At 36.9% G+C, this 22293-nt stretch overlaps 1 protein-coding gene across 1 annotated transcript in view; it reads right to left on the bottom strand.

Annotated features, from left to right (window-relative positions):
- Positions 1 to 21228, bottom strand: part of LOC121379573 — a 39555-nt gene extending 18327 nt beyond the window's left edge. The window contains exons 1-6 of the mRNA XM_041508222.1: positions 20903 to 21228; positions 19512 to 19635; positions 15825 to 15923; positions 14366 to 14431; positions 5504 to 5569; positions 3880 to 3971 (exon numbers count right to left, since the gene is read on the bottom strand). Coding sequence (XP_041364156.1) covers positions 3880 to 3971; positions 5504 to 5569; positions 14366 to 14431; positions 15825 to 15923; positions 19512 to 19635; positions 20903 to 21165 — 710 coding nt within the window. The 5' untranslated portion in view covers positions 21166 to 21228. The remainder of the gene's footprint in view (positions 1 to 3879; positions 3972 to 5503; positions 5570 to 14365; positions 14432 to 15824; positions 15924 to 19511; positions 19636 to 20902) is intronic.
- Between the last annotated feature and the right edge of the window lie 1065 nt (positions 21229 to 22293).

The raw sequence follows: 22293 nt of genomic DNA, 5'->3' as shown, positions 1-22293 counted from the left end.
CTGCCTCAAGTATACTTACCATACCCGTTACAGCGATTAGTCCGTGTTAGCAGACACAAGCAGTTACACAGCAGATATATAACATAAACATACAGGAGATATAACACAGCAGATATATAACATAAACATACAGGAGATATAACACAGCAGATATATAACATAAACATACAGGAGATATTACACAGCAGATATATAACATAAACATACAGGAGATATTACACAGCAGATATATAACATAAACATACAGAAGATATTACACAGCAGATATATAACATAAACATACAGGAGATATAACACAGCAGATATAACATACACATACAGGAGATATAAATGAAAAAATATATAGAAGATCAGGGTTGAAAATTAACATGAAAACCATAGTTGCCAGCACGACCAGTCGAAGAAAAATCTTACTGGCCCTTCTTAAATTCAACTAGCCCTCCAATTATCACATTGAAATTTAACTGCAAAGCCAAATTCAAAACTAGAATGTTCTTTGTTAAATAATAACCATATATAGTCTGTCTGCGTCAAAAGATAACTGATAATAAATAAATTAATAAAGTTAAAATTCATATAAAAACATGTTATTAAGTTTTAAACCCATACCAACTGAAATTCATTATAAATAAAAATGTTTCTTTAGAAAATACCATTAAATTATATACAGATTAAAACTCATTTTTAATACAAGGGTGAATACAAAATGCTAGAACAGCCAAAGTATACAGCATAACATAATGGCCTACAAAGATGCTAAAAGTAGAACTGACCGTGCTTTAGCAAACAAGTATGGGAGTGGCAGTCCTCTTTGTGGTAATGCAACAAGCCTGAAATAAGTGGTGATGCAAGTAAAGGATTTCCACCAGTGGCTGTCCTCCTATATATGAGTCATTAATAAAATTAAGAGATCCATGGAATCATCCACTATTTGGCCAAATACTTATTTGACTCTGCATTGTGCCCTGATCATGTATTACGGTTTTGTTGTTCAGATTACCTTGGATTTTCCATCAATTGCCGTAAAACATATACATTGTATCAGAAAAGAAGATTTAACCTATGCAGTTTGATGGTAATTTGTAAAGATTTAAATAACAAAAATTTAATGTGAAGTTTTCTCTCCAAAAATATTATTTGCGATGGTATGGGTTTAAAACTTATTAAATTAATATGTTTTTATCTTTTAATATGAATTTTATCTTTATTCATTATGACGTTACATGCCAATAATTATTCATTGGTTACCTTTTGACTCAAAATTAACCTAGTACAAATATTAGAACGATCAGAAACATGTTTAATATCCAACCACTAATATTTTATGCAGAAAAATATATTTGATATGTAATTACAATTGTTAAAAAGTCTCTATTAGTCAATAACATCTTAAAAATTGCAGCAAACTCAGGAATGTCCATTTAATTGAATATAAGCAGACCCAGATAAAAAAAAGATGTACACAACAGAGATACAGTAACTGGCATCAGAGGGGTAGTGACTAAGCCATCAGACTAAAGACTGGTTGGTAGCTTACCGAGTTGCACCCTAGTTCTAGCTCCCACCGACAGTGGTCCTTTTAATGACTCAATAGCTAAGTGTAAAGCTAGATTTATACTTTATTGCCGAATCTTGTTCGCGAGTAGTTGACTCGTCCAGTCCTGCTTTGTTCAAACCTACTCCTCATTTGTCAGTGTGGTTTTAACACAGTTCATATTAAATTTTGGTGCATGTTTGTTCAATGCTAGTGTGTTCAAATCTTAATTGATCTCAAGCGCAAAAATAAGTTAAAATAAAATGAAATGCTGTCAAACATTTATTACCCCAGCAGTCACTCATAACAGGGAAAATATTTTCCATATTTTCTTAATGGGAAATATTCTGCATTGGTTTAACGAACAATACTATTGGATGATCTGACGCTTACAAACCAATCACCTTGTCGGTACTAAAAATGACGTCATCACGATTTGGCAAACAAAAAAATGACGTCATTTAGTTTAAAGAATTTGTGTTTATGACTCTTTGTTTTCAATTTAAAATTTGTAACAAAATGTCATTTTAATGCAATTCATTATAGATTTGTTTTTAGCAGAATAAAGAGAACTTTTGTTTTTGAACGTGATTAAAATACGAAGTTATAGCAATACTCAGAACAGTGTGTAATGTGGTTTACATGGTTTCTACACATGTACGTGCATGTGTGTCAAAAATAAAGCTTTTAAAAAGAAAAAACAGCTGAATCAATAAATAGAATAACACACTCGGTACCTGTTATTATCAAATTTATGTCTCTCGTGAAATAATTTTCACTTGTCACTCGCTAAAGCTCGTGATAAGTAAAAATGATTTCACTCGGGACATAAATTTGATAACTGGTAACTCGTTTATTATCCTCTATGTATAGCTCAGATACATCAGTGAAGAGGGATATTTTCAGAAGGTACAATTGTTAATTTTTTGTAGTTATTGTTTTGAACAATGTAATTTTAAAAAAAAATTTTTTTAAAGTGTAGGTACTTGTAGATGTTCATTTCTGAATTGGTCCCTTTCAAAACATTTCTGGTGATGCCCAAACAATCGGATGAATTGCACAGTGTGCAAGCCATTGATATGGAGGTTGGTATACGTTTGAGTTTATGTAAACTCATGGAAAAACAGTTCCTGTGCATATAGCGGAAATATTTAACGGTACAGAAGAAAAAAATAAACTTGTTTTCAAGAAATTATTTATTGGTCATTCGTAAACATTTTGACATGATTTGCACAATTATAGTGTGTACCATTTACAAACTTTACAGTGGTTTGAGACCATCTTATACGGTGCACAGGAACTTATTTCCCATAAGTATATATAGAGGATTCGTCACGAGTATTTTTTAATATGTAAAATATCAACCGAGTCTATGTTAATCAGTATCTGTCAAGGCTCTGCCGAGACAAATACCGATTAACTAGACGAGGTTTATATTTTACATATTAAAAAACACGAGTAGCGAATTCTATTTATCCTATAACACTTCTAAAATAACATTCTAATTAATGTTTTAGTAAATCACAGTACTGAAGTCGCCTCCATCGATAATATGACGTCATCACGATTAGCACAGATTAGTTTGACGTCACACATTTTAAACAAATCTTTGAAAACCTTATGCTCGGGTACATGGGTCTTGTTGACTTGTAAGCAAATGACCCATCCACAGCAACACATTACCTAGAGACCTTGTAAATCTGCATACCATTATTAACCGGTTTAATAAAATACCACATGGGTTTATGACATGGATATCATGGGTAAGTTATAGGATAAATTAGTATTCACTTCCACCCAGAGTGAGTATACAATGGAATACTGGTATGTGGGATGAAGATCTAACACAAACTCTTTAAATAACCATTACCATCCATCCTAAAACCATAACAGTTAATAATACAGTGAAACCCCTCTAAACCGGACACCCTAGAGACCAAGTAAAATGTCCAGTTTTAAGATGTATCCAGTTTAGAGAGGTTAAGTTCTTTAATGATTTTTTAAAAAGGACCGTGAAAAAATGTCCGGTTTTGAAGGAATTCCTGTTTACAGAGGGTCCGGTTTAGAGAGGTTTCACTGTAGATTTCACCTGTTGGTGATATATTTATTTATGACAGAGGCTAATCCAGGGGGGTTGGGGGGGGGGGGTTGGGGCAGGGGACCCATCTCCCTCTAAATATATTCAAGTGCCTCTTTATTCTGGCTTTCTAAAAATTTCACTGGGTTGCCCTTTTTACTGTCTATATACCTTTTCCCCCTCCCAAAACAGTTTGTGGATCTACCCCTGTATGCGTGTTAGTCTCTACTGTAAGTTTGTTAGTGTGACACAACACAGTACATCTCACCTGCAGACTGTCTTGATAGCTCCAGACTCGGCCAGGACATGGTGCAGTGGCTGGTGGGTAGACAGTGTGTGTAGACCATCCAGAACCGGTCTCTGAAAGAAAGAAGGAAATATGAGTAAATACAGTCAACGTTAGGAGAAGCAGTAAAGTAAATTGTTTTTAAAGATAGTAAGATATGTGTGTGTATGTGTGTGTGTGTGAGAGAGAGAGAGAGAGAGAGAGAGAGAGAGAGAGAGAGAGAGAGAGAGAGAGAGAGAGAGAGAGAGAGAGAGAGAGAGAGAGAGAGAGAGAGAGAGAGGGGGAGGGAGGGAGGGAGAGAGAGAGGATAGGAAAGAGAGAGAGAGAGAGACAGAAAAATGAGAGAACGAGAATGAGAGAAAAAGAGAGAATGAGAAAGAGAGACAAAGAGAGACAGAATGAGGTAAAATGAGAGAAGATGAGAGAGGACGCAAGAGAGAATAAGATAAAGAAATAATGAGAGAATGAGGAAGGAAGAGAGAGAGAGAGAGAGAGAGAGAGAGAGAGAGAGAGAGAGAGAGAGAGAGAGAGAGAGACAGACAGAGACAGACAGAAAGAAAGACAGAGAGAGACAGACAGGCAGACACAGAATGAGAGAGCGAGACTACACACAGTCTCATATAGACTATTCTTGCCATTTTAGTAGCAGTGTATATTTTATGGCTAGAATGAAAAAAACCCCAAATGGAACTGATCCTAAGACCAGTCGCATCTCAAATGTCTATTCTACCACTAGGCAAGTGGATCGATCTTATGCCCCATTGCACCTCAAGTATGCATTCTATAACCTATTAAATAGCTGCTAGGGATCTTTTCAACACACCTTCTCATAGTCAGGACAGCACACAAGTAGTGCAGCCTTTGTTATAATATACAAGACGAATGAATGAATGAATGAATGAATGAATGAATGAATGAATGAATGAATGGATGGATATTTAATGTCATGGTGTGAAATAAATCAAACACAAGCATTCTGTGAGTACTGCTATAGTAATACATAACTTTGTCCCCCCCAAAATTGATAAATTCTATTTTGACAGTTATGACCCTCGAATAAATTCCCATAAAACTCAAAACAAGACCTGTGCATAACACTGAAAACTGGGTAAATCCACATGAAACTCAAAACAAGACCTGTGCATAACACTGAAAACTGGGTAAATCCACATGAAACTCAAAACAAGACATGTGCATAACACTGAAAACTGGGTAAATTCCCATAAAACTCAAAACAAGACCTGTGCATAACACTGAAAACTGGGTAAATTCCCATAAAACTCAAAACAAGACCTGTGCATAACACTGAAAACTGGGTAAATTCCCATAAAACTCAAAACAAGACCTGTGCATAACACTGAAAACTGGGTAAATCCACATGAAACTCAAAACAAGACCTGTGCATAACACTGAAAACTGGGTAAATCCACATGAAACTCAAACTAGATCTGTAACTACATGATAAAGCTATATATAAAACTACAGCTCAATATCTTGAGGCATTAGAGAAAACAAATTGTAAAAACTATATCATTATGTGGGACAGATGTACAAACAGACGGACAGATGGATGGACAGACAGACAAGGACAAAAATATAAACTAACCAAAATGTTGGCATCGTCCACCGAGCCAAGTGCGACCAGCGTCTGTATCCCTCCCAGCTCCACCACCTGCATGAAAAAAAGAAATGATTTTTTAATGCAACATCATCAACAATGTGGGCAAGAGAAGATGCTATATTCTAATTCTGACATATTTTTCCATTAACAGCAATTAAGGAATCTGTTATATCAAAGGCCATGGTATCTGCTATTCAGTGGGGTAATGACCTGATGGTATATCAAAGGCCACTGAGAAGGATTATCTAGGCAGTGTATCTCAAGTGAGTGATATTCTGTCCACGGTCAGGATGCGAACTATCAGTCAGTAAGTGCCATGAAGTTCATATCTGCTATTCTCTGACTTGTTTATCAAAGGCCATGGTATCTGACCAATGAAAAAATCAAATAGACCTGTCCTAGCCATGGTATCTCTATTCTCTGTTATATCAAAGGCCATGGTATCTGCTATTCTCTCTGTTATATCAAAGGCCATGGTATCTGCTATTCTCTGTTATATCAAAGGCCATGGTATCTGCTATTCTTGCTGTTATATCAAAGGCCATGGTATCTGCTATTATCTCTGTTATATCAAAGGCCATGGTATCTGCTATTCTCTATTACCAGTATATCAAATGGGCTGTTATATCAAAGGCAATGGTATCTGCTATTCTCTGTTATATCAAAGGCCATGGTATCTGCTATTCTCTCTGTTATATCAAAGGCCATGGTATCTGCTATTCTCTGTTATATCAAAGGCCATGGTATCTGCTATTCTCTCTGTTATATCAAAGGCCATGGTATCTGCTATTCTCTCTGTTATATCAAAGGCCATGGTATCTGCTATTCTCTGTTATATCAAAGGCCATGGTATCTGCTATTCTCTCTGTTATATCAAAGGCCATGGTATCTGCTATTCTCTGTTATATCAAAGGCCATGGTATCTGCTATTCTCTGTTATATCAAAGGCCATGGTATCTGCTATCAAAGGCCATGGTATCTGCTATTCTCTGTTATATCAAAGGCCATATATATGTTATATCAAAGGCCATGGTATCTGCTATTCTCTGTTATATCAAAGGCCATGGTATCTGCTATGTTATATCAAAGGCCATGGTATCTGCTATTCTCTGTTATATCAAAGGCCATGGTATCTGTATCTGCTATTCTCTATTATATATGAAAGGCCATGGTATCTGCTATTCTCTGTTATATCAAAGGCCATGGTATATTCTCTGTTATATCAAAGGCCATGGTATCTGCCTATTCTCTCTGTTATATCAAAGGCCATGGTATCTGCTATTCTCTGTTATATCAAAGGCCATGGTATCTGTATCTGCTATTTATTCAAAGGCCTCTATTCTCTGTTATATCAAAGGCCATGGTATCTGCTATTCTCTGTTATATCAAAAAGGCCTGTTATATATGAAATGGTATCTGCTATTCTCTGTTATATCAAAGGCCATGGTATCTGCTATTCTCTCTGTTATATCAAAGGCCATGGTATCTGCTATTCTCTGTTATATCAAAGGCCATGGTATCTGCTATTCTCTGTTATATCAAAGGCCATGGTATTTTATTCTCTCTGTTATATCAAAGGCCATGGTATCTGCTATTCTCTGTTATATATGAAAGGCCATGGCATCTGCTATTCTCTGTTATATATGAAAGGCCATGGTATCTGCTATTCTCTGTTATATCAAAGGCCATGGTATCTGTTATTCTCTATTATATATGAAAGGCCATGGTATCTGCTATTCTCTATTATATATGAAAGGCCATGGTATCTGCTATTCTCTCTGTTATATCAAAGGCCATGGTATCTGCTATTCTCTGTTATATCAAAGGCCATGGTATCTGTTATTCTCTATTATATATGAAAGGCCATGGTATCTGCTATTCTCTATTATATATGAAAGGCCATGGTATCTGCTATTCTCTGTTATATCAAAGGCCATGGTATCTGCTATTCTCTCTGTTATATCAAAGGCCATGGTATCTGCTATTCTCTGTTATATCAAAGGCCATGGTATCTGCTATTCTCTCTGTTATATCAAAGGCCATGGTATCTGCTATTCTCTGTTATATATGAAAGGCCGTGGTATCTGCTATTCTCTATTACCAGTATATCAAAGGCCATGGTATCTGCTATTCTCTCTGTTATATCAAAGGCCATGGCATCTGCTATTCTCTCTGTTATATCAAAGGCCATGGCATCTGCTATTCTCTCTGTTACATCAAAGGCCATGATATCTGCTATTCTCTGTTATATCAAAGGCCATGGTATCTGCTATTCTCTGTTATATCAAAGGCCATGGTATCAAAGGCCATGGTATCTGCTATTCTCTGTTATATCAAAGGCCATGGTATCTGCTATTCTCTGTTATATCAAAGGCCATGGTATCTGCTATTCTCTCTGTTATATCAAAGGCCATGGTATCTGCTATTCTCTGTTATATCAAAGGCCATGGTATCTGCTATTCTCTGTTATATCAAAGGCCATGGTATCTGCTATTCTCTGTTATATATGAAAGGCCATGGCATCTGCTATTCTCTGTTATATATGAAAGGCCATGGTATCTGCTATTCTCTGTTATATCAAAGGCCATGGTATCTGTTATATTATTCTCTATTGTTATATCAAAGGCCATGGTATCTGCTATTCTCTATTATATATGAAAGGCCATGGTATCTGCTATTCTCTCTGTTATATCAAAGGCCATGGTATCTGCTATTCTCTGTTATATCAAAGGCCATGGTATCTGTTATTCTCTATTATATATGAAAGGCCATGGTATCTGCTATTCTCTATTATATATGAAAGGCCATGGTATCTGCTATTCTCTGTTATATCAAAGGCCATGGTATCTGCTATTCTCTCTGTATTCTCTCAAAGGCCTGCTATTCTCTCTGTTATATCAAAGGCCATGGTATCTGCTATTCTCTGTTATATCAAAGGCCATGGTATCTGCTATTCTCTGTTATATCAAAGGCCATGGTATCTGCTATTCTCTGTTATATCAAAGGCCATGGTATCTGCTATTCTCTGTTATATATCAAAGGCCATGGTATCTGCTATTCTCTATGGTACCAGTTATATCAAAGGCCATGGTATCTGCTATTCTCTCTGTTATATCAAAGGCCATGGCTATCTGCTATTCTCTCTGTTATATCAAAGGCCATGGTATCTGCTATTCTCTGTTATATCTGTTACCAGTATATCAAAGGCCATGGTATCTGCTATTCTCTGTTATATCAAAGGCCATGGTATCTGCTATTCTCTGTTATATCAAAGGCCATGGTATCTGCTATTCTCTGTTATATCAAAGGCCATGGTATCTGCTATTCTCTGTTATATCAAAGGCCATGGTATCTGCTATTCTCTCTGTTATATCAAAGGCCATGGTATCTGCTATTCTCTGTTATATCAAAGGCCATGGTATCTGCTATTGTCTGTTATATAAAAGGCCATGGTATCTGCTATTCTCTCTGTTATATCAAAGGCCATGATATCTGCTATTCTCTGTTATATCAAAGGCCATGGTATCTGCTATTCTCTGTTATATCAATCAAAGGCCATGGTATCTGCTATTCTCTGTTATATCAAAGGCCATGGTATCTGCTATTCTCTGTTATATCAAAGGCCATGGTATCTGTTATTCTCTGTGTTATATCAAAGGCCATGGTATCTGCCATTCTCTGTTATATCAAAGGCCATGGTATCTGCTATTCTCTATTACCAGTATATCAAAGGCCATGGTATCTGCTATTCTCTGTTATATCAAAGGCCATGGTATCTGCTATTCTCTGTTATATCAAAGGCCATGATATCTGCTATTCTCTGTTATATCAAAGGCCATGGTATCTGCTATTCTCTGTTAATATCAAAGGCCATGATATCTGCTATTCTCTGTTATATCAAAGGCCATGATATCTGCTATTCTCTGTTATATCAAAGGCCATGATATCTGCCATTCTCTGTTATATCAAAGGCCATGGTATCTGCTATTCTCTATTACCAGTATATCAAAGGCCATGGTATCTGCTATTCTCTGTTATATCAAAGGCCATGGTATCTGCTATTCTCTGTTATATCAAAGGCCATGATATCTGCTATTCTCTGTTATATCAAAGGCCATGGTATCTGCTATTCTCTGTTATATCAAAGGCCATGATATCTGCTATTCTCTGTTATATCAAAGGCCATGGTATCTGCTATTCTCTGTTATATCAAAGGCCATGGTATCTGTTATTCTCTGTTATATAAAAGGCCATGGTATCTGCTATTCTCTGTTATATCAAAGGCCATGGTATCTGCTATTCTGTATTACCAGTATATCAAAGGCCATGGTATCTGCCATTCTCTGTTATATCAAAGGCCATGGTATCTGCTATTCTCTGTTATATCAAAGGCCATAGTATCTGCTATTCTCTGTTATATATGAAAGGCCGTGGTATCTGCTATTCTCTATTACCAGTATATCAAAGGCCATGGTATCTGCTATTCTCTGTTATATCAAAGGCCATGGTATCTGCTATTCTCTATTACCAGTATATCAAAGGCCATGGTATCTGCTATTCTCTGTTATATCAAAGGCCATGGTATCTGCTATTCTCTCTGTTATATCAAAGGCCATGGTATCTGCTATTCTCTATTACCAGTATATCAAAGGCCATGGTATCTGCTATTCTCTGTTATATCAAAGGCCATGGTATCTGCTATTCTCTATTTATATCAAAGGCCATGGTATCTGCTATTCTCTCTGTTATATCAAAGGCCATGGTATCTGCTATTCTCTGTTATATCAAAGGCCATGGTATCTGCTATTCTCTCTGTTATATCAAAGGCCATGGTATCTGCTATTCTCTGTTATATCAAAGGCCATGGTATCTGCTATTCTCTCTGTTATATCAAAGGCCATGGTATCTGCTATTCTCTGTTATATATGAAAGGCCGTGGTATCTGCTATTCTCTATTACCAGTATATCAAAGGCCATGGTATCTGCTATTCTCTCTGTTATATCAAAGGCCATGGCATCTGCTATTCTCTCTGTTACATCAAAGGCCATGATATCTGCTATTCTCTGTTATATCAAAGGCCATGGTATCTGCTATTCTCTATTACCAGTATATCAAAGGCCATGGTATCTGCTATTGTCTGTTATATAAAAGGCCATGGTATCTGCTATTCTCTCTGTTATATCAAAGGCCATGATATCTGCTATTCTCTGTTATATCAAAGGCCATGGTATCTGCTATTCTCTGTTATATCAAAGGCCATGGTATCTGCTATTCTCTGTTATATCAAAGGCCATGGTATCTGCTATTCTCTGTTATATCAAAGGCCATGGTATCTGTTATTCTCTCTGTTATATCAAAGGCCATGGTATCTGCCATTCTCTGTTATATCAAAGGCCATGGTATCTGCTATTCTCTATTACCAGTATATCAAAGGCCATGGTATCTGCTATTCTCTGTTATATCAAAGGCCATGGTATCTGCTATTCTCTGTTATATCAAAGGCCATGATATCTGCTATTCTCTGTTATATCAAAGGCCATGATATCTGCTATTCTCTGTTATATCAAAGGCCATGGTATCTGCTATTCTCTGTTATATAAAAGGCCATGGTATCTGCTATTCTCTGTTATATCAAAGGCCATGGTATCTGCTATTCTGTATTACCAGTATATCAAAGGCCATGGTATCTGCCATTCTCTGTTATATCAAAGGCCATGGTATCTGCTATTCTCTGTTATATATGAAAGGCCGTGGTATCTGCTATTCTCTATTACCAGTATATCAAAGGCCATGGTATCTGCTATTCTCTGTTATATCAAAGGCCATGGTATCTGCTATTCTCTGTTATATCAAAGGCCATGATATCTGCTATTCTCTGTTATATCAAAGGCCATGGTATCTGCTATTCTCTATTACCAGTATATCAAAGGTCATGGTATCTGCTATTCTCTGTTATATCAAAGGCTATGGTATCTGCTATTCTCTGTTATATCAAAGGTCATGGTATCTGCTATTCTCTCTGTTATATCAAAGGCCATGGTATTTTATTCTCTCTGTTATATCAAAGGCCGTGGTATCTGCTATTCTCTGTTATATATCAAAGGCCGTGGTATCTGCTATTCTCTGTTATATATCAAAGGCCATGGTATCTGCTATTCTCTGTTATATATCAAAGGCCGTGGTATCTGCTATTCTCTATTACCAGTATATCAAAGGCCATGGTATCTGTTATTCTCTCTGTTATATCAAAGGCCATGGTATCTGTTATTCTCTCTGTTATATCAAAGGCCATGGTATCTGCTATTCTCTGTTATATCAAAGGCCATGGTATCTGCTATTCTCTCTGTTATATCAAAGGCCAAAGTATCTGCTATTCTCTCTGTTATATCAAAGGCCATGGTATCTGTTATTCTCTGTTATATCAAAGGCCATGGTATCTGTTATTCTCTCTGTTATATCAAAGGCCATGGTATCTGCTATTCTCTCTGTTATATCAAAGGCCATGGTATCTGCTATTCTCTCTGTTATATCAAAGGCCACGGTATCTGCTATTCTCTCTGTTATATCAAAGGCCACGGTATCTGCTATTCTCTCTGTTATATCAAAGGCCATGGTATCTGCTATTCTCTCTGTTATATCAAAGGCCATGGTATCTGTTATTCTCTCTGTTATATCAAAGGCCATGGTATCTGTTATTCTCTCTGTTATATCAAAGGCCATGGCATCTGTTATTCTCTCTGTTATATCAAAGGCCATGGTATCTGTTATTCTCTCTGTTATATCAAAGGCCATGGTATCTGCTATTCTCTCTGTTATATCAAAGGCCACGGTATCTGCTATTCTCTCTGTTATATCAAAGGCCATGGTATCTGTTATTCTCTCTGTTATATCAAAGGCCATGGTATCTGTTATTCTCTCTGTTATATCAAAGGCCATGGTATCTGCTATTCTCTGTTATATCAAAGGCCATGGTATCTGCTATTCTCTGTTATATCAAAGGCCATGGTATCTGCTATTCTCTGTTATATCAAAGGCCATGGTATCTGTTATTCTCTCTGTTATATCAAAGGCCATGGTATCTGTTATTCTCTCTGTTATATCAAAGGCCATGGTATCTGTTATTCTCTGTGTTATATCAAAGGCCATGGTATCTGTTATTCTCTGTGTTATATCAAAGGCCATGGTATCTGTTATTCTCTGTGTTATATCAAAGGCCATGGTATCTGTTATTCTCTGTTATATCAAAGGCCATGGTATCTGCTATTCTCTGTTATATCAAAGGCCATGGTATCTGTTATTCTCTCTGTTATATCAAAGGCCATGGTATCTGTCAAAGGCCATTCTCTGTGTTATATCAAAGGCCATGGTATCTGTTATTCTCTGTGTTATATCAAAGGCCATGGTATCTGTTATTCTCTCTGTTATATCAAAGGCCATGGTATCTGTTATTCTCTGTGTTATATCAAAGGCCATGGTATCTGTTATTCTCTCTGTTATATCAAAGGCCATGGTATCTGTTATTCTCTCTGTTATATCAAAGGCCATGGTATCTGCTATTCTCTGTTATATCAAAGGCCATGGTATCTGTTATTCTCTCTGTTATATCAAAGGCCATGGTATCTGCTATTCCCTCTGTTATATCAAGGGGGCGGGACGTAGCCCAGTGGTAAAGAGCTCACTCTATGTGCAGTTGGTGTGGGATCGATCCCCGTTGGTGGGCCCTTAGGGCTATTTCTCATTTCAACCAGTGCACCACGACTGGTATATCAATGGGCGAAGGTTTGTGTATATGTCCTAAGCTGTTTGCATATATGTCCTAAGCAGTTTGTGTATATGTCCTAAGCGGTTTGTGTATGTCCTAAGCGGTTTGTGTATATGTCTTAAGCGGTTTGTGTATATGTCTTAAGCGGTTTGTGTATATGTCCTAAGCAGTTTCTGTATATGTACGGAATGCAAGCACATCAGACTCACCAGTCAGACCGCATACACATGCTGCATTCAGTCTATATGAGGCTGTAACAATCCCAGAAATAACCATTGAATTCATTGTGTGTGAATGGGATATGTGTCACACAAATAGCCATGTTTAAAAAGACAAGGACTGAGATGTGGTAATAGCTGTCAAAGAAGTTGAAACAATTGATGTAATAAAAAAGAGAAACAAAAAAAGCAATGTGCTAAAAACAAGTTTCACGGGAGAAAAAGATGCTTTAGATATTATTATAATTGACAGTTAATTAAACTACACTCTTTCTATAAAATCACCAAGCCTCATTCCCAAGGTACATATAAATGTACATTTACTGTTTAGCATGAAATGCATATAGAACCAAAATTGATAACTAGCAAAACAATTATGAATAATATGAAATTTAGCACTAAACAACAAGCGAGAAATAGAGGGAGATATTCCAGATATTACAATATTTATATGATATACCAGTAAATATGGATGCATCCATTAAGGGGAGCTAAAAATTACTCTCCTTGAACTAGTCTTAGGGGAGTGATGGGGAGCGAGAGTGGTAGCTTCCCTCGGAAAAATATCCGCCCGGTCCCCCCTTCCCCTAACCCTAACCTTAACTCCAACCCTAACCCCAACCCTAGCCATAACCCCAGCCATAACCCCAACCCTAACCCTAATCCTAACTAAAAATAATAATGGAGGGGACCGGGCGGATATTATACCGCCTAAACGACCCCCACAAAACCCCCCCACAAAAACCATCCTGGCTATGGGCCTGTAATGTCTTATTTCAGTTATCAAAAACAGCTCTAATAGTGCAAAATATGCGTTAGTGTTTAAAAACTAGGGTATGTCCCTTTAAGACAAACCATTTTCTTACCCGTTTTATAAACAAAGGATCTTGACATCTTTTACACAGCCCTGAGGCAGCTTCCAACAAAAAACTCTTCAAATAGAAGAAAACAGGAAATGACAGCGCTCAAATCAGTTAGGCCCAATACATGTACTTATAGAGCTATAGTCCGTCCCATCATTCTATTAATTTTTGTTGTTGTTGTTGTTATTGTTGTTGTAAATATTTCAGTTTGGTTTGACGTAAGAAGAAATGTGAAAGTTTTTTGGAAATAACAAAGAAATAAAATGTGTGTGGGCAATTTACTAATCAATCGGCTCGGACATAAATAACTTGTAGTAAATTACGTAGTATGAAAAAAAAAAAAAAGCGATCCCTGTGGGACGGACTATAGAGTAGTTTCAAGGATGTAACATAAATATCTCTAACAGAAATTTCAAAAGGCTTTTGACTTTGAACTTTTTTAATATGCCCCTATACCACTAAGGTATACCACTAAGGTTTCAGGCATGTCCATCCCGGGTCCTGTCTCTGAAAAGACGAGGCTATTGGAATGGATCTGCCAGTTATGGTATACGGGGAATAACTCTTGTTTTAATTAAAACAAATTAACTGAGAAGATTGAGTCTCCACTAATATAATTATTATGACATTTGAAATCGCGCCACAATTAACTGTAGTGGGCCGATAAACAAAACAATTAGGCCCTATGAACTTGGTTAAAATCATGAGCGTTAGTTAATTATATACCTTAACCCATTACAAGCATTTACAGATACAGACCCGAGTCGGCGGCGCCCCTGATGGCCAGGAATAATCTACAAATGTCCCCCATCCCCTTTCAGTGGGGCGGCTAACATAAAAATTGACACTAGGTTAAAAACATTAAATTTGGTACATATGCACCTTGACCCATTACAAACGTTTTCAGATACGGACCCAACTCAGCAGGATCTACAAATGTAGCCCGCCCCCTTTTATTTGCAGCGCCTAGTTTTTCTCCTTCTACATTATAAATATTAGTATGTGGAATTTTTATTATAATGTTTTTTTCACAATTTCTGTCTGGACAAAACGTGGGTAAAATTTATTGGTAATTAAATGTAGGAGAATAATTTATCCTATTTGTTAACAATGTGGATATTGTGGACAATTTGTGGTTCGGACTTAACTTGGTCAAAACCTGTGTATGTGTGTGCGTACGTGTGTGTGTGTGTGTGTGAGAGAGAGAGAGAGAGAGAGAGAGAGAGAGAGAGAGAGAGAGAGAGAGAGAGAGAGAGAGAGAGAGAGAGAGAGAGAGAGAGAGAGAGAGAGAGAGATCTTCAGCAGGTAAACAAAAGGACAAAAACTTTTAACTTTAAAAGTTGATTCGATCTAGACCTAGGCTCTACTATTCATTCAGTCTGTAGCCTAACGATTTGCATTAGACATTTTCAACTAATTTTCAACCCATAATTGTTAGTTAACCAATAAACAATATACTCACATCAATTTTCGATCGCGATTTTGTTACAAGTTCTGTGATTGGTCGACATGATTCGCACACCCTTTCCGACTCTTCTACTCCTAGTTGTGGCATAGGTATCTAAAAAATCAACACCATAGGACATTCACGTACAAAATCAGCATCAAACAACTCTTAAATTGCAATCTAATTAAAATTAGCTCCACGGTTAATTACTATTACCTGTGGATCAACAGCATCCCATTGGACCTCATGTCCAGTTGACCTTTCATTCGACCAATCAAAACCTTATTTGCAAAATCATGCCAGTGATTTGAAAAGAATTTGAAAACATTCGGGATTATGCCGAGGGTATACGAAATGATTCGGATAAATTACGAAGTATGCTGGAAACTAATTTTATATATAACATTTTATATAAAATTTGTTTCAAGACGAAAAAAAACCCATGATGGTATAGCCATGAAATCTGTTTATACTAGTATACAATCCAGAGTTTATTGCTGCACTTTTCCTCCTGTTTTTTTAATGTTGAAATAGACCAAGAAGTTCGCCTATTGCATAAATAGTCTCGCCCGATATTTTTAGTATTTGTATGCTCCCGAATAACGCTATAAAAGGCGAAGTGTAATTGGTCGATATTTAAATTGTTATTTATCGATGAAATGTCACCTGGACATGGGGGGGTCCACGCAATGTTAGATCTACTGATAGACCAGTAGAACTAATTTTAATCAGATTATCTTAAATTGTTTTACTAAATAATATTAGGATCGTAGCTAGGATTTAGTTTTTAGGGTGGGGGTGGGGTGGGGATGGCAAATGAATTCTTGGAATGAATGTGCATGGAAGGCGTAAGACAGTCAGGAAATTTTGAAATCTAGAGTCTCTGAAATACCATTTTGCACCCATTTCAGGGAGGTTACATACTTAAAACGTTGTTTTTTTTTTTTTTTTTTTTTTTTGGTGTGTGTGTGTGGGATTGGTTCCCCGCTAGCTACGACCCTGAATATACTCTTTTTTTTATTGGAAATTTATTAGTAGATGGATGGCCGAGAAAACTGGGCGCGTTCAGTTAAACCGAGTTTATACTTCGGTTGTGACGAAAAGCGTAAATGTTGATAAGCATCGTTAACATCAAGGCAACATGGCAACATTATTGGGACGGTGCGGTTGCGAATAAGCTTCATGCTATCAAGCCGGTCTTGGGAGAGTGGCAGTCCTCCTATAGACAGTGCAGGAAGGATGAAATAATCACGTGTCGTGCTCGCATCGGTCATACTTACTCGATCCATTCATTTATTTTGAAGAGAGATCCTCCACCTCAGTGTGAGCACTGTCAGAGTACTCTGACGGTACGACACATTTTGGTGGAGTGTCCTCATCTCAAAGAAACTCAAAAAAATATATTTGGACAAACAAATGTGATGGAATCATTTCGATTCCATCCAGAATTTGTATTACAATTTTTACGCGATACTGACTTTTACTCTAAATTTTAATTTTGTATATCTGTGATATTTGTATTTTTGCACAGTTCTTTACACTGTGTTTTATTTAACTGTTTTTTATTTTTATTTGTTTTTGCATTTACCATAGTTTGATACCCAATAACCGATGTATTTGTCGTGCTGGGGTGTCGTTAAAACATTTATCCATTCATTCATTGAAAAAAAGGGTATTTTGTATCAGACAAGATTTCAGGATTGCATGGGAGAATTATTGGAATGGACAGCTCGGCACTACACCCTCTCTTTTCAGCATACCAATATTACAATTAACCCATTACGTAACAAACAAAACCCCCAAAACAAACACCCCCCACCCCCCAAAAAACCCAAACAACCCCACCCCAAAACACCCCCCCCAAAAACCCCCCCCCCCCCAAAAAAAAACAAAACAATAACAGTAACAACAACAACCAAAAACAAAACATAATAAAGCCTGTACTTATAACCACTCCTGGAATGAGTCCTACAGTTAGTTCCACCACGTTTGTTCTATGGGTTTTAAAGTCCAGCATACATGTGCCTAGGTTGTTGATAGTTATAAAGATGCATGCAGTCTCTATTGTTCTTATTATATCACAGTTTACTAATACAAACTATACTACCACCAAGAATGTTAAGCACCTTATAATCAAAATGGTATATACAGTATATGTTTCAACTGGAATAAGATACAAGTCAAGTTTTAAAACTATTACTAGTAATTGTCAAAATCCACATGTCAACCAAATGAGCCATTAACTGAAATGATTAGAAAAAAAAATCATGATATATGTATGACCGTTTATTGTTAAAAGATGTCTACATATAGTTGGAAAGATGATTTATGAAAAAATAAATCATAATCCCCCTCCCCCCCCCCCAACAAACCACCACCAAAAAATCGCTATTAAAATTCGTAAAGTTTTGGACGTAACATATTAATTATTACTATTAAAAAGTATTGTCAACTGTTTTTGTCAGTCTGTCGCTGTATTTTTAATAATCTGTAATTTGTTTTTTTAAAACGTCCCACTTACAATTGATAATAATACAATTTATGAGACATAGCTATTAATATATGTAGATTAGCGAGTGTAACCAAATGATATAGACGGATGGTGTACGTCCTAAATGGAGAAATAGTTTTAAAATTATATTCGAGATTGCCGCTTTAAATGAATGTGACAGACGATAACAATGATTTAAAGTGACAGACCCTAGTTTTTAAACGCTACCGAATATTTTCCACTAGTAGAGCCGTTTTTGATAACTGAAATCAGACATCGTTACTTAGATTTTATTGTTTAGATTATCACTGTCCGTACATCCGAAATGTTTTTGGTCATCCTGGTGTTTCTTATACCACAAAATACATTTATCAGTTTAAAAAAACCCGCACGTACCTCCGATAATTAAATTACGAAGACAAGCCATCTAGGTTACTTTTTAAGGGTATTTCAAAAGTTCAGCGTCACAGTCTCTTGTTTTACTCTGTTATATATTTATCCAATATGTTATAGGTATGTAGATTAACCAAACTCATTATATAACATTTAGTGAAATATGTTAAAATATCAGTGAAATAAAAGTGTTATCAGTTGCTCAGTGACGATAACACATTTTAGAGTGAAAATGTCACTATTTCACTCTAAAATGTGTTATCGTCACTGTACAAAGTGTTATCTCCACTGTAACAAAACAGGAACTATTTTGCTACTGGCATTTTAAAAATAATGGTAAATAGAAAATTTCATGTTTGTTTTTTGTCAAATATGATTTATATCTCATCGTGAGGTATGATTACAAACTTCACTCGATGAGATATAAATCATATTTGACAAAAAACATGAAATATCCTCATTTTCACGGGTTGTGCAATTGTTAATTTATAAACCTGTAACTCATTTAGATAAAGTTACAAAACAGTAAAAGAAGAGTCTGTGACGTTAAAACAGGAAATATCCTTAAAAATAGACTACAACTCGAATCAATAACCACCACTTCTCAGACGCACGTGCGTTTTTAAAAAATATGAAAAATGCTCTTTTTTGGTATTAGAAACACCAGGGTGACCAGAAATATTTCAGTTCTACGGGAATGGTAAATCTAAAGAATAAAATATAAATAATGTTTTATTTCAGTGATCATAAACGGCTTTAATAGTAAAAAAAATATGCTGTAGTGTTTAAAAATTGAGGTCTGCAACTTTAAACATTACCTTTTCGTGACAACATTTGCTGCAGAGAACTCGACCGCACTGCCGACAGTGATGTTTTCGACGCAGTTGGTTAAACTTGTTACTACACAGCACGCACACAGTCACCTCTTCATCGGCGATCCATCTACACGAACAAGAGGAAAGTAAACGTGTGTTTAGTTTAACGACACCACTAGAGCGCATTGATTTATTAATCATCATTGGCTATTGTATATGAAACATTTGGTAATTCTGACATATAGTCTTAGAGAAGAAACCCTCTACTTTTTTTATTATTAATTAGTAGCAAGCGATCTTTTATATGCACTATCCCACATACGGGATAGCACAAACCACGTGGTTCACTGGCTGGAACGAGAAATAGCCCAATGGGTCCAACGAGGAGGATCGATTCCAGATCGACCGCGCATCAGGTGAGGGATTTACCACAGACGAAAGTCATCAATATTAAAAAAAAACCAGGGGAGGGTGGGGTGTGTGGGGTGGGGGAAAAGCGAATTCTGTGGGAGTTTCAGGGGCATATTCCCAGTGATTTATTTTTAAACGGAGATGCTCAAAGACGCGTTTTTAAGGCAATTTAGTGTTGTATACTGTGAATGTGGAACAATATAAAAAGTAATTAAAAAGGACACTTCAAACGAGCAGAGGAGGTCACGGAACCCCTCTCTGGATCCGCCAATACCTCCACTACAGATTACGCCCCCCCCCCCCCCCCCGATACGGGCCTACATTGTTGTATTGTGTTTCATGTCAACAGTTGATCCAGTTTAGAGACGAAACACACTTTTACGACTCTTGTTATAGATTAGTATATAGAGAATATTTAATTTACATCCCCAACATGACAGTACATACCACATACATTAAAATTAACTTCTGTAAATGGCGTTCGTGTGTGTGTGTGTATGTGTGTGTGTGTGTGTGTGTGTATGAGTCTGGGTATCGATATGTATGTATGTATGTATGTATGTATATGTATGCATGCATGCATGTCTGTCTGTAGATATGTCTATGTGTTTGTTTGTCTGTATTGGTGTATACGATACGTTCTGAGCTATCGAAACATATATGCATTTAGGTAGGCAGGTATGTGTGTGTGCATGTATCTCTCTCTGTGTGTGTGTTTGTTTGTGATGTGTGTCTGCATGTGCCAATGTGTGTACATGATATTGTTATGTGTATTTGTGTCATCGCGTGTGAGAATATATGTGTGAGTGTACGTATTTACATAAACGTGTGCGTGAATCTATGCGTACGAGTCCCCCACGTGTATGGTGGTGATGGGGATACACAACATATTATACCTACCCAACCTCTAATTAGCACACGCCGGCGAAAATAATATTAAACATAACATGACATTTAAGGAATATTCCTTGATTCCTTCCTACCTGGGTTTGCACAGAACAAATCTCGGCGACTGGTACACGTCGGCCATGCCTTCAACACGTGCCGGGATCACATCAATCCCTTCCAATTTAATTCGCTCACAAACCGACATCTTTGACTCAGGTACAGTTCTCTTATTCTCACCCACCACACAGTTATTGTCCATAAAGCTCACCACAGCTGACAGACGTGTACCTTTGAAATCTTGCGAACACAACTGAATGTAGAGGACATAGTTCAGTAGTATACTCCTTAACGGAAGCATAAACAGGTGATACAATCAGAAGAACACTGTCATATATTATATATTACAGAACCTTTGGTCAGGATTGAATATGGTGGTCGTCCCTCTCTGACCGAGGTTTATCTGTGTCGTTATATGTTTCTCTATTTAGGTCGTCCACTTTATACATACGTTGTAAACAAACTTCGTTGTTCAGAAAAAGGGGGCGTGGCGCAAACGAGCATCGGCGTCGCTGTAAATTACAGTTGTCGCCCTTCTGTTTATCAAAATATTTTGCGAGTTTAGAGGTACTGGGTTCGCAGCCCGGTACCAGCTGTCACACAGAACGAGCTTTATCGGCTCGCTACCACACAGATTTCTCTCTCACTAATAAATAATAATAATAATAATAATAATAATAATAATAATAATAATAATAAAAATTAGAGTAGGTAGGTTTTAATTTTGTTTTAGTTTTGATTTTTAAAAAATTATTCATAATGTATCATTTTGACATAGTGATGGAGGAAACGCGCTATATTTTTCCATTAACAACTGGGGATCTTTTATATGCATATTTCAACAGACAGGACAGCATATACCACGACCTTTGATATATCCGTCATGTGCCACTGGTTATGTCGGGGGAAATACAGTTGCCTTCTTTCTAACGTACCCATTGGGCTATTTCTCGTTTCAGCTAGTGCTCCACAATTAATGTAACAAAGGCCCTGTTAAGTACAATCCTGTGTGGAATGTTGCATGTAAAAGATCACTTGCTTGCTCTGAATGTGCATGTTAAACTCTATGACCTGACCTGACCTGACCTGATCTGACCTGATCTGACTTAATTGGAAAGAGTAGCCCATTGCGTGGCAATCTGATTAAAATTAGCTCTACTGGTCTACCAGTAGATCTAACAGCATTGCGTGGACTCCCATGTCCAGCTGACATTTCATCTATAAATAACAATTTAAATATCGACCAATTACACTTCGCCTTTTATAGCGTTATTCGGGAGCGTACACATACTAAAAATATCGGGAGAGTGAGCTCCGTGGTCTAGTGGATAAGCTGCTGGACAATCAAGCTGACGACATGGTTTAAATCCCGTCAAAGCTGGCTCACACATTCATTCATCTTTCTCATCTATTACCCTCTGCCTATCAT

This window comes from Gigantopelta aegis, chromosome 8 (assembly GCF_016097555.1).
Source record: "Gigantopelta aegis isolate Gae_Host chromosome 8, Gae_host_genome, whole genome shotgun sequence".
NCBI lineage: Eukaryota > Metazoa > Mollusca > Gastropoda > Neomphalida > Peltospiridae > Gigantopelta > Gigantopelta aegis.
Note: the sequence above shows the minus strand (reverse complement) of the source record. Positions and strands in the feature narration are given on the sequence as shown.